General features: G+C 46.7%; 1 protein-coding gene across 1 annotated transcript in view; it reads right to left on the minus strand.

Moving 5' to 3' along the window:
• Positions 1 to 10,538, minus strand: part of FGF12 (fibroblast growth factor 12) — a 218,500-nt gene extending 207,962 nt beyond the window's left edge. Inside the window, exons 1-2 of the mRNA XM_058031425.1 lie at positions 10,448 to 10,538; positions 10,199 to 10,339 (exon numbers count right to left, since the gene is read on the minus strand). Coding sequence (XP_057887408.1) covers positions 10,199 to 10,211 — 13 coding nt within the window. The 5' untranslated portion in view covers positions 10,212 to 10,339; positions 10,448 to 10,538. The remainder of the gene's footprint in view (positions 1 to 10,198; positions 10,340 to 10,447) is intronic.
• Positions 10,539 to 13,556: the final 3,018 nt, after the last annotated feature.

Below are 13,556 nucleotides of genomic sequence, written 5' to 3' on the forward strand. Positions count from 1 at the left end.
GCAAACAGAAGGGAAAAGAGGTAGATGCTAAACTTCAGCATTTCTGACAGACAGACAACAGCCCAAAATGTCCTGCCTTCAGCTTTGCTAGAACACTGACAGAACTGACCTGAAGGTACCAGGGGGGACCGAGGTGGGAGATACCCACCTACACAATCCCAATTTTCTCCAAGCCAATTGCCCACCACAGCTACTTTCAAAATCAGCTGGAGCTACAGTCAGGACATGCTCTGTTTGGTTTGGATTACCAAATCACCATGCAGCTTCTGGGTAATAAAGCTGACTTCAGGAATACAGTAACAGCCCTGCCTTTGAGATTACCGAGCAGAAACTCATACTTCACATGAGCATAAATGCATTTCAGTGGTGGCAATGCCAGCTTTAACAGTGCTGAGATTCAGTGAGACTCTTCTGGATTCACTGCTCCTGAAAACCTTTAAATAAAAAAGGACCTGCCTGTGTTTTCATGTATACAGCAGTATGTCTGTAATGGGCCATCCACCCAAAAATCCCCACTGTCTGGCTGACTAGCACAGCACAGAGCACTGCTTGCACTACAAGATCCCCCTGAATGCAAAGCTCAGCATCAGCCTCAACGCCCGGGTCTCAATTTCACAGACAGCAGAGCATGAGGCTAAATTCTGCACTCAGATCTGCTGTCATCAACCTCAGGGCGGTGCCACAGAAGGGACAATTTAAGCAAAACCAGTATTTTCTTACTATAAATAATTAAGATTTTAAACACACTGTTCTTTGTCTCTGTATACTGCCCACAGCTGTATGCTTTATTATGTCAGGCTTCTCCTCACTATTTCTGGGAACCTTCTAATCAAAGGAGGGGAGAAATTCATCCCTAGTGCCTTTATTTTCCCTTTTTTAAAGAAACAAACAAAAAACCCCAAAAGTCTTGCTGCTCCTGGATGTTGATATTTTTTGAGAGGGGAATGCACTAAAAGCACCATTTAGGTCTGAGAGGCTGCAATGCATGTTACTGAGAGATGAATCAGGCAAATAAAACTGACAGGTAAATCTAGATATCCAGCACTATGTTTAGCAGCAATGGCAGAGACATGTCTCAGCACAGAACCACTTGTTGTAGTGTAATTCATAGTCATTTTTAAGATGGGGTGGATAACCTGACTTTTGAAGATATCACTTTGTAGTAATGACATATCCTCTGAACAGGGAGAGACATTGTTCTCCCAGGAAAATCCTGGAAGGCTGTGTAGAAGCTGTGGGAAACTTAGAGAAAAATAATTCAAACAATTATTATCTCTCTTTCTGTAACCATTGTTTATAGATATGGCTCTCTAGAGTGTACTATTCATAGTTCACCAACAGTCTAAGAGAAGATTGCTAAAGGCCAATCAGGTCTTAGGTCCACCATTGTTTCCATAAGAACTGTAGATTTCTAATAATAAAGCATCTTTTCATGCCTTCTGATGATAAAATCTCTGTATCACCTTTAGCTGTCCCCAATACCCCTTCAGTGATACCACATAGCAATTTTAATAGCAGCTGCTAACACAAATGCCTCAAGGCTATATAATTTGTACCAATAAAGTAAATTGCCTTCAAAGTGGCTGGAAGAAAGTAAAAGGTAAATAAGCCACAAATGTTTGTTAGTTTACCATCCCCTTGAACCAACACAAAATTACTTCTTCAAGCCTTTACTACTTCTTCAATAGTTAATAGTCAAGGTCTAAAGGCAGTTAAATAGGTCTCACACCATATCATCAGTATTATTTCCTTTGTTTTCAGTTCAGTAAGGCATTAGAGACCTGGCCTTTGCCTACTGACCAAATGAGGCATTTATCTCACCACTGCAAACCAAGAACAGCTCCACGTACTTCATTTAAAATCTTGACTGGAAGAGGAGACTCAGGACAGTAATTTTTAAACTTCTCTGCTGACTCCCCCAGCACTTCTCATATTGCAACAAAATGGTTATAATTTGCAGTATGATATTTCTCCCCTGGGGCACACTGATAGGAATAAGAAGTTTAAAAATTAACAGATGAATTTGTCAATGCAATTATTTGATAATGTATGGCACTGGTTAACGGGCAGTCTCAGAATACCAGGAGCGCTGGTCAATACTAAAAGGGAATGTGAATTCAAGGCCAGAAAATATCTCAAAAGCTCAGATTCAGCTTTCAAAGAGATCAAATAAGCTGGAAATATTATAAAAAGCAGGTCTTGCTGAGGAAGCTTATTCTACTGTCAGTCCAGTTATGCTGCAATGGCTTGTTAGTATCAAATTAGGAAATCCAAGTCTCCCTTCATGTATAATTAACTTTTTTTTCCTCTCCATTTACTGGAAGGTGCTGGATTCTACATTTTTCCTCATTTTGGCATTACTGCTGTTCCCCTGTCACTTACAGTATGGTAGAGCCACTAGCATGTATAAGACTGACTTCAGAGCCACTCTAAAGGGGCAGAGAAATGAGCATTTCTGCATCATAGCAAGCAGTGTGTGTAAAGATTCTCAAGTAGAGAATGAATACTCTATGTGCTCTCCTTGAAAAAACTCAGAAAACTAAACTGAATCTTAAAATGATATCTATAATGGAATGATAATTCTGCATATGTGGAATATGTTAGCATTTGTTTCTGGTCTTTCTAAAGCCACTGCTGCAAAATATTTGTGACAAGTGTCATATTCACTGAAGTGTTCCAAAATATATATTCAGAACTACACATCAATAAAGGATGAAGCTCTGAGGGCTGTCCTTCAAAGAAGAACTTTATTTCACCCTGCTCAATTTCATACAGGTTTGATCTTTCAAGCTGCACAGACCCCTGTAATTCCACTCCACCCCAAACAAATCACAGCCAAACAACCACCACCACCTCTGGATTCTGTTCCTCAATGCCCCAAGTAATGATAAACACAGAAATGAGAAGTAGAGACCAGAGGTGAGGTGAGGTCCAGTATCTGGAACCAGAGTGTTCAAGCTCCTCAGTTGGGTCTTGTTAGAGACCAACATCAACTGACGATCCCTCAGGGCCTCCAGTTCCACAGTTGCTTGCATGGTGGAATCACAGCACTCAAGTACACCCATCCTACCAAGAAACTTGTCTACCTGGACTTGGAGAGAAAAATAACCAATGATAGCACTTCACATTGGAGTAAGCATTGCATACAACTCTCAGTGACCAGACGGGCCTCAGTCAACATGAAGAGGCCTTCCTGATTGTCAGCCTCTTTTGGAAATAACATTAAATGTCAGGAAAAGTGTTTTTACATTAATAATACATTCCCAGTGACTGAGAAGGAAGGCAACTTTCCCTCATTATACCAATAAGAAATTCAGCACTTCTGGAGGATTTATGAAGAAAATCCAAGTAGCTACATTCAGCAAATTAACCTTACCTATTGAAGGCTGATGGCAGATAAAGCCAGCCTTAAGCCAGCCTCCAGCGGGGGGAATGAAACACAGAAGGAAGAAGCACAGCTCAAGGAAAAAAAAAAAAAACCACAGCTTTCCAAATTAGAAATGCTGTTCCATGCTTCCCTGATTTCTTGCTTTGCACATGCTATTAAAAATAGCAAGCAGAAACGCCTTAGTTCTCCTCTCCAAGTGCACATCCTGATGCACACACAGCCTCCCTCGGCCGCGCGCGCCGCAGGAGCGCTCACGGAGCAGCCATCATCTCCAGCCACAAGATCCCTACTGAAACATGACGACACCAGAAATGCCTTAATTCAATCTCAGCAGAAAAGCCAGAGCTCTCAATGTGCATCCCCACAGAAGTATCGAATCATAAGGTTCATCCAAACCCGAGACCTGGGAGAAGAAACTCAATGAATTAGCCTGGTGATTTGTAGTCTTATTGACTATAAAGAACTCTTTGGAAAGGCACGGATACAGGAGTTATATTAAAAGGAAACCTCCTTGCATCACTGACAGGAAAATAGTCAACTTTTTCTTCAATCATTTTAAGCATAACAGCATTATTAAAGTCTTTACAATTTGAGTGAAAGCATTAATTACTATATCCATCAGGAATATTTTTCATTGTCAAATTGCCTTTTACCATGCTAATAAACACCATGATTTGCATGTAAAAATTAATAATGTTACCTCATTTATAGGTCAAAACACACAGACTAAAATAGTTTCTGCAATTCTCCCTAAATAACTAGCTCTTGCATATCAAGTTTTATGGCACATTAAAAAATGAGTGCAATTCAGACAAGATTTGAATAGCTGAGTAGATAGAGAGGGAAAGATAAGAGCAAATAAGGAAAATCTTCTGGTAAGCTAAGCCTCAAAAAAAAAAGAAAAAAAAAAACACCACTTTTTAAAAAAATTTCTGGACCCCATGTGACCTAGGGATGAAACAGCTGTATGCAGGTCATTACTCAAAGTACCCACAGATTATGCCTCCAGCCACTCTGGGTATAAATGGTATGTCAGAACAACTGAATGCATTAGAAAAAATTACTTTCAATTACTCTCGCATTCCATTCAGTCCAAAAGCAACATCCACAGTTCCCATGTAGATTGTGTAAAAGGGTTGAAGGATTTTCATAAGAGCCTGATGACCAAGTCCTGAACCAATTTTTATAAGACTTAAGACTAATAATAGGGTCCTCCACTCACTTTTGTTTAGTAACATGGTGGGTTTCTTGGTATGGAGAACCATGAGCATGGCCACTTACTTTTCCCTCCAATTACCTGCTCGAGCATGTTAGAGGCCTGTTAGAGCTCAGATGCTTCCTGGGGTACCACATCTACTTCCCTCAGCATCAGATTGGCTTGGATCACCCTTCTCATTCAGAAGCTGCAGTTGCCCACCCACAGTATTTCAGCAGCTATCCAATGATGGCTAATAAAGGTATTGGACTCCTACCTGCACTTCTAGGTGGCAGCAAATAACCAACGTTGGCTCATTCTGCCAGAGCCACACAGCAATCCAAGCTCTTCTCTTTGAGCCCTCCCAGGACAGTCATGTTTGTGTTGATTTCTAAAGCAATGGGAAAAGACATCTCTCTTTCTGAAATGCATTAAAGAAAAGCAAGACTGCAGTGCTAACTTAGTGCCTGACATTCCCCTCCTCTTTTGGTGGAGTTTGAAGCACAGCACCAAAGTAGTCTCTCACAGCACCCCACTCCAGCCTCAGGGATAAGGTGATAAGGTCAGGCAATCAAAGTGCTCCCCTACTACACAGAAAGCTGGTACCTACATTGAAATGCACAGCCTGGGGCATGGGGGAGCAAGCAAAAAAAGACCAGGCCATTGATTTACCTCCCCAAATATGCTTCCCTGTGTCAAACTTCAAGCAGTCAGTTTGAGAACTGCTGGCCTCAGTGACATGCCCTGGATCTCACACAGCACATCACTGTGAAAGGCTGAGAACATGGAGCTGCCTCCCCTGAGCAAAATGCACTGCTCAGAGGAGCCTCTGACCATCTTGACAGACATGCAAGCACTCCCCGAAAAAGAAAACAGTTCTGTAACAAAAGTAACAGTCCCCCTGTTTTGTTTGCATTACAAATAAGCACCTAAGGTGTCCTGTGGGACCCAGACTTTCCAAAGCAATCTGCACTACTCCAACACACATGTGACAGTATGTGCTGCAGACTCACCCCCAACAAACACAAGACAGGTCAGGAAGGTGTATTATGGGGTACAGAAGTTTGACATCAGCATCTCAGCTTCAGGACATGAACTGTCTTGGATCTTTAAGATCTTTCCTTTGATTGTTGAAGAAAGCCACAGAGGTGGGAACAGTGCACACTAACCTTCAGAACTGCATGTTCTCACTTGCCACCCTCTCTCACCTTGTCCACAAAGTCTGTCTTCAATCCTAACACTCACTGGCTCTTGTTGGGTTTTGATCACAAGTTCTTCAAGGTGAAGATTCCGTCCTTTACAGACATAGCATGCAGGCAGCTGCACAGAGGAAGCAGGCCCACAATGCTGGGGCTGGCCAAGGAGGCTTCAGAGCACCTCTGGTGGGACAAGATGCTTCAAACCACTCTCCCCATTCTCATATCCACAAGACAGCACAATGCAAAGAGCTCCAGAGTTCCCAGGAAGGGGAACTCTGTGCCCTGAGTAAATGGGATGTTACTGCTTAAGGCCTTCTACTTAAAGGCCTGAACATCCCATGTCTATGAACAGCAGCATTGTGGCTTTTCTACAAAGGAAAAATCCTGCTCCCAGCTTTGTCACTGGGAAGAGAACATGACTCAGGTAGCACTACTGTGGCAGCATCTGCCTAGGACAGTCACACTGCAGAGATGTCCTCTGCAGACATCTCCTCAAAGCCCTGCTGCTTTGGGACCCTGAGAAGCAGAGAGCTGGAAGGACAGGTTCCCTGGCTTCCCCCACACAGCCCCCTGAGCACGAGGATGGGGATCCTGTGGGCAGACCTACTGCATGGAGAATGTCTCTCCAGCAAGGCAGGACCATGTCTCAGGGGAGCATCTCCACATCTCAGCTACATGCCTTAGCTTTGCTGTCCCCATAGACCAGCTGACAGGAACAAGTCCTGCTGTATTTCCTAGCTAACAGCATCCTGTGCTGAAGGCAGCCTGCCCAGCCCCCCCAGAGCCACCAGTACCCAGCACTGACTTCCAGGGATAGCAGAGAGCCCCAAGAACTGGCTGAGCCCCTGAGGAAGGTTCAGACTGGCAGCCTGGCCCTGCCCCTCATAGAACATTGACACATCAAGACCCCAATCCCCACCTCAAGCAAGATAAAAGCAGTAATCTATGTTTTGTAGCAGTGAGGGAGAATGTGATTTCTGTGTTTTCAGGAGTACAGAAAAGCATACTGCACCTTTAGAAGAGAGGAGCTCTCCCTGCAGCAAGGCCAGCCTGCAGTCCCTCTCCACTCCATCCAGAAGCCCAGGGATCCATTCCACACCGTGCAGCTTGACTCTTGTTCGGCTGATTCCTTTTCCAGTCTCTGAGTCTGAACATCACTGCATGACGTTCCTGCCTCTGCTAAGCATCTTTCTAACTGTGACTGAAGAATCTGGCAAGTGACCAAGTATTCTTTAACCTCCACATTAACTATTGTTAGCTTTGGCAAAGCCCAGCTCCCGGGATGCCTGGTGTGGTATCGCTTACTGCTGCAGCCCACAGGAACTGCTGTAGTGGCGAGATTCAGAGAACAGGGATCAGGTAGCAGATGCAAAACAGAGCTCTCACCCACGGTGCCCTGCTTCCCCCACTGCCTAATGAGCTCTGGGAACAGCTACAACTTTTAAGCTCCTTACTTCTGCAAAAGGTTTGCAGACAGTGAATGTGCAGAACAGAGTCACAGAAGCTGTAAGTTAGATGAGGCCAAATGCTACTTTTAGATCACCAAGATGTGTTGGTAACTTTGCAGCTCCATAGAGTGTTATTTATCTTTTAGGCGTGGTGAGGAGATAGAGATGTTTGGTTCCAGCCAGCTTTGTCTGCTGGAAGATGGCACAGGCAGGCTGCACCACCTCCTCAAACCTCAACAGAGCCCTCTTGGCTTGTACTCTTACTGCTACATTCCTAACAGTAAAGTCCTTAGTCCCACATCCCACTGCACAAAAACTAGGATATATCTTTCTCCCCTCATTCTCATGAGTAAGCCCAACCAGTGAAATCAGTTATGGCTGCTCTAAGCAGTGCCAGAGATGGTTCTTTAGCCCATTTTTTACTGCAGACTGCAGGCTTTGCAAAGCACCAGCCCCAGCCATATTCAGACAACCAAGTTCTACTGATGGCAAATCCTGTGCAGAAATGTCCACAGCATTCATCAGGGATAGCTGAATTCAGGGACCAGACGGCAGGTTTTCTTAAACAGACTTTATGTTGCTTAATATAGCACACACTCTTCCTCAGTATCTGCACAACACTGAGCTGGAGATGTTCTGAGATTTGCACTGAGGAAGACTGGAGAGGTGGGAGAAAGGCTGCAGGAGGAAGCATTTAAAAAGCAAGAGATGACTTTGGAGAAGCATCATCTGCAAGCAACAATCTCCTAACAGAGGACTGGCAATGCAGAGGCTCGTTTAGTAATGAAAACAAAATGTGAACCAGTGCATAGTCAGGCTATGCAGCTGCAAATCCATCCAGGATTAGCCTCAAAAGCTGAAGATGTGAAGAGTTTAGTCCGGCTCATAGCTTTCCTCTGGGGAGGTGTCCTGCATTGTGCCTCACTGTACACCTACACAAAACTGCTCTGTGATCCCGTGCACCATAGGCCTTCTCGTGCCACTCCAACACTACCCAAGTCACAAAAACTACTTCAGTGCCAGCACAACTGGAGCCCTGCCGTGAGAAGACTTCCTTTGCCTTCTCATTTATTCATTGAGATGCCAAAGTTCCTTGTGTATTTCCTTTAAGGTTGTCCCTGATTTGGACCTGTCCCATTTTGGTACCTTGATTTCTCCTGGGCTGCCCTCAACAGCCCTTCTTTTTACATAGATAGAGGAAACCCAGAGAACATTTGTTCCCATCCTCTACCCCATGGAGGAAAATCTCTAGTAGCAGCAAACTGCTCTGAATTTTTTTGCATCAAAATGAGTATTGACTCTTGGGCATGCCTCAATCCCACTATCCCACCAAAGCCAAGCACCCAGAAACATGGACTGCTGTGGAGCCCATAAACACCAGTACCAGCAGCCCCAAAACCTGCCTCAGCAGACACTCACTGCCAATTCAGGCAGCAACTGCAGCGTAACAGTCACTGTTTGCACACGAAAGGAGTTGGGCAACTCTCCTTCTGGAGGTGCTTTTGCCACCAGCTACCTGGATCCTTGTTTCATTGCAGATGTTTCCTTCCTGCTCCCTGCACAACTGCTCCAGCTACACGAGCTCCATCTGAAGTTCCACGGAGAGCCTTTTGCCTGCCCCTGTAGTGCATGACAAGGCACGCAGTGTGTTATACTCAAGTCACAGTCCATTTGTTTCTCATCAAGGCAAGTACCAACAGGACATTCAAAAGGCAAAGGTGGGCATCTCAGGTTAACTGTGAAAATAGCATGGAGAGTACAAAAAATATCTCTAGGGCTAACATGACTGCTGTGAGCTTTTTAATTTAAGTAAAGTCTTTGCAGATACGCCTTCTTAAGAGGTACTTACGTGTTCCTCAAGCCCTGGTATGTTTATTGATCACTGCCCACAAGAAACTGTACTTTATAGGACATACTGCCTCCTTATGATTGAAATAGCTTCCTTCCTTAATCAGCATATAATCAGATATTCCCACACAGGAGAACTATAGCCCTGATTGACAAGATAGTTACAAAAATAAACCCCGGGTTTAAATATAGCTTGCTCGTCTCCCTGGAAGGTATGTAGTATTGTGTTATACAAGTCTACCATAATTTTCCTTGAATTAATATAGTCCATATTGCCCCACTGCCCTGATCACTATCAATTAAACTGCTCACAGATCTGTGTTGTACAGGAGAGCTGGCAGCCACGTTGGGTGGGAATGGCAACTCGCCTTTCCTCTGCATGCACTGACTTACCATCAGTACTTCATTGGCAATTAACACGTACAGGCTTTGAGTTCACGTACCAGTTGAATGTGTGATTCCCAGTGCAATTGTAGAGGTGGATAGGTAAGTAAGTGTGCAGGACCACACAGCTATGTATGGGAACAAAATGCATATGCACAACCTGAAGGGATATACGTGGATGAGATACCTCCGTATGCAAACACGCAAGCTAGCCAGGCAAGGTTTAATTATCTCCTCTTTCTAGGGTGGACAGTTCAATAGCACAATACTCATTGCATTTCTTCCAATCTATCAGGATGTTCTGATGTATTAAATATGCAATGTAATGAGGGCAGAGCTCTATAGCCCTGATCTCGTTTAAGAAAAAAAGAAAAATGAGATTTATTTTTTTTAAACCCATTCTAATCATAAAATGCTTTTCATCTGTTAAAAACCTCCCCATTGCTGACTAGCTAAAAATCATGGGACAGACCTCATATTTATTATACAAATCCTTAGCATTAAGAAAACAAATCACTAACTAACATCTGTCTCGCCCTGAAGGAAAATAAATTTACAGAACCAGGCACCTCTCCCCTCACTCCGTGGGCAGCGGGCCGAGCAGCCCGCGGCTCGGCAGGGACGCTCCCCGCGGGTGCTGCAATGTCCCCAGCACAGCGGCAGCCTCGGCCGCCCGGCCCCGCACCAGCCCGGCCACTGCGGTCCTTCCGCCGCCGCCCCCCCGCGCCCGACCCACCTTTCCCTTCCATCGCGGAGCCTTGCGAGCGCCGGCAAGTTGCGGGAAGACGCGCACCCTCCTCAGCCGAGAGCCCGGCGGGCAGAGCCGGCCGCCGCTGCCTCGCTCCGCGGTGGGGACGGCGCTGTCACAGCCCCGGAGCTGCAAGCAAGCAAGCAAGCGACGGGGGGCACGGCGTGAGCGGCCGGGCCCTCCCGGCCCCGCGGGGAGCGGAGCGGAGCGGGGCTGGGCGCGGGGGGAGCGCGTTACCTGGCGGGAGCTGTCCCTGGCCGAGCGGTGCTGCGGGGGCGAGTGGCTCCGCGGCCCGCCGCGCTGCCTGGCACCGCCCGCATGCGCGCCCCGCCCGCGGCCCGCGCCCCGCCCCCGCACCGCGGCACCGCCGGGCCCGGCTGCGGGATCCGCGCCGCGCACCCACAGCGGCTCTGCCTCTGGGAACCGGCACCGGCCGCGCACACACAGCGGCTCCGGGCTCGGGGAACCGGCCCCGGCCGCGCACCCACAGCGGCTCCGGGCTCGGGGAACCGGCCCCGGCCGCGCACCCACAGCGGCTCTGGCTCTGGGAACCGGCCCCAGCCGCGCACCCACAGCGGCTCTGCCTCTGGGAACCGGCCCCGGCCGCGCACACACAGCGGCTCGGGGAACCGGCCCCAGCCGCGCACCCACAGCGGCTCTGCCTCTGGGAACCGGCCCCGGCCGCGCACACATAGCGGCTCTGCCTCTGGGAACCGGCCCCGGCCGCGCACACACAGCGGCTCCGGCTCTGGGAACCGGCCCCGGCCGCGCACACACAGCGGCTCTGGGAACCGGCCCCGGCCGCGCACGGAGAGCGGCAGCGCTCGGTGCTCAGCGCGGGCACCGACAGCGCCAGCGGAGCCCCCGGGCCGGGCCGGGACCCCGCAGCCGTGCGCCCACAGCCCCGCTGCTGCAGGAGCGCGGCCGGTCCCGCAGGTGCCCCGCAAACCCCCAGACCACAACTCCCACACCGGGCGGGTCGGGGAGCGCGCTCCGCTCGCCCCCAGCCGCCCTGATCCTGCGCCAGGCTGAGCCCGCACACCTGCAGACTCGAAGAGCAGCTCTCAGGAGATGCCCGGTCTCGGGTTCAGGCCTTCCCTGGATGTGTTGTTTCAAGATTAATTATGCTGATTCATAAAACATCCACCTCTTGGCTAGTTTATGCTTTTCCACCTTTGCATTTAGCCAGTGGATTTCATTCCTGCATTTCACTCATCCTCCAACTCATTAATAAAATAAGCAGTCCCCCGCTAATAAGTTGATAAAACATTCATACCAGGATCAAGTCACTTTTTTTTGGAGAACAAAGAGTTCTTTCCTGTTACCAGGGATGTTCCAATTTGTCCCTGGAATTACCTCTTAAGCTTTTTTCAGATTTTAAACTTTTGTGCAATGGGGATGGTAAAACCCAGTTCTGCGTTTATGATTTGTGCTACTGAAAAAGCAGCTCGTGGCATCCTGGGAGCTACATGAATAGAGGATAGATGGCTCCAGCACGATCTAAGTTTCTAAATACAGGAACAGTAACTCCTCTCTTTTACTGTTCCTGTATACATCCTGGTGTTCAGATCTTCCCTTCTTACCTAGGACTGGCAAAACACTCTGTAATTACACAGTCTCTCATTCTGAGCTACTGCAAACCATCCTGAGGATACTACCTAGGGGCATTCACATCCCAAAGCCAAACCCTGAGTTTGGTTATGGAGGTGAACACTGCACACATCATTCCCGGGCAGTTCAGAGCAGTACCTGCTCCAATCTCAGCTGCCACCCCACAAGGTGCCAGGGAACTTAAGTTAGAAACAGCCCAGGATGAAGACCCAGCACATTTTAACTGGCTCCTATCCATTTATTAGGTCCTACACTATCATGAAGAATGACATTAGGGTTTTTCATCTGAGGACTGAATAGTCAGGTACTGTAGGCAAGCTGTGAGTCAAACTGTGCCGGAGAGAACTGATGAAACAGACTTAGAAACTGAAGATGCAACAGATATTTACTTTGACCTTCTAGTCAAATCATCAATTCTTTCTTTGACTGATGTGGGATCCTATTTCTCTGTTGCTGTATCTTTACCCACCATCAATGCCAAACTGACTCAACTACACTTCCAGGGTCAATCTGTGTGCTTTTTCTGAAAAGCAATGAAACAATGACTCATTCAAGGTTCTGTTAGTTCTCACTAACATTTCAAAATACAATCAGATTATACACGAGAGTGCTCCACAACTCCTCAGCCAGTTTTTTATAACTCTTGGATTCAAATTATCAACTCCCACAGATTAAACATCAGGCAAAATCTCAAAGGACATTGAAGTTCCTGGCATCCAAGTTCAAGAACAACTTTCAACAGACAGAGAAGGCACAGAAATACCCTAACTTTTAAAGTGCAGCCAGGCTGTTTACCAAGAGCACAATCTGAAGCACCATTTGTAATAGCAGGCACTGGACCAATGAACCAAGAGCCTCATTTCCAGGCTGTGCACTCCCTGGAAAGCTAACAGCCATCAATAACTCAGCTTCACTGAGAAAGCTGGGCAACAGCTCCTAGCTGAAGGCATCAAGCTGAGCCCCACTGCTTGTCAGCAGAATATGAAAACCAAGTTTCTCAAATAGAGGAAATGTATTTTTCCAGTGTCCTGACAGGATCAGCCATAATATGTTCCCCACTGGCAAAGGCAGGTTTAGGTTTGGGGTTTTTGTGGAGGTTCTGTCAAAGGAGGGGGACATTAATTAGCTGTTCAGTGATCTTGCTTTTGCAGAGCAAGGCAAAATTAATGTTTTGTTTTTGAGATGTGAAGAATTTCTTCCTTTGAGGTAATAGAGGGTAGAAACATAGATCAAACAGACATCCAAACCCACTAATCCACACATTCAATTTTCAATCACAGTTTATCAGAGCTTTCTGGGTCACGTCTGGGACATGACAATTTCACTTCCAAATCATGAAACCATCACAAGGCCTTAAGATGCACATTCTTTAAAAGCCAGCTTGAAGAGAGAAGTCCCTCCCTTTGCTCCTTCAAGGCTTCTCTCCTCAATGCAAAGAAGCAAATTCAAGGGAATAAATCCAGTGAATATTTTCCCTCCCTTGCCATTTACAGGTCATCTTTCAAATTACTTATCAGTAGAGAGAAATATGATATTGCCTGTGCTCCATTCTACATTAAAGTACATCCTGCATTAAAGTTTCAAGCAAGCTGGACCAGCTCAAGTTAGATCACTGTTTCTCCTTTAGTCCCTCAGGAAAGTCTGAGCCTACTCTGGCTTTGCAAGTATCAAGCATCAAATAACATCACACACATTAATGGCATCTCAGTAGTGCATCGAGTTCTTCCCCAAACCA

The sequence above is a fragment of the Melospiza georgiana genome, chromosome 10 (assembly GCF_028018845.1).
Source record: "Melospiza georgiana isolate bMelGeo1 chromosome 10, bMelGeo1.pri, whole genome shotgun sequence".
Taxonomy (NCBI): Eukaryota; Metazoa; Chordata; class Aves; order Passeriformes; family Passerellidae; genus Melospiza; species Melospiza georgiana.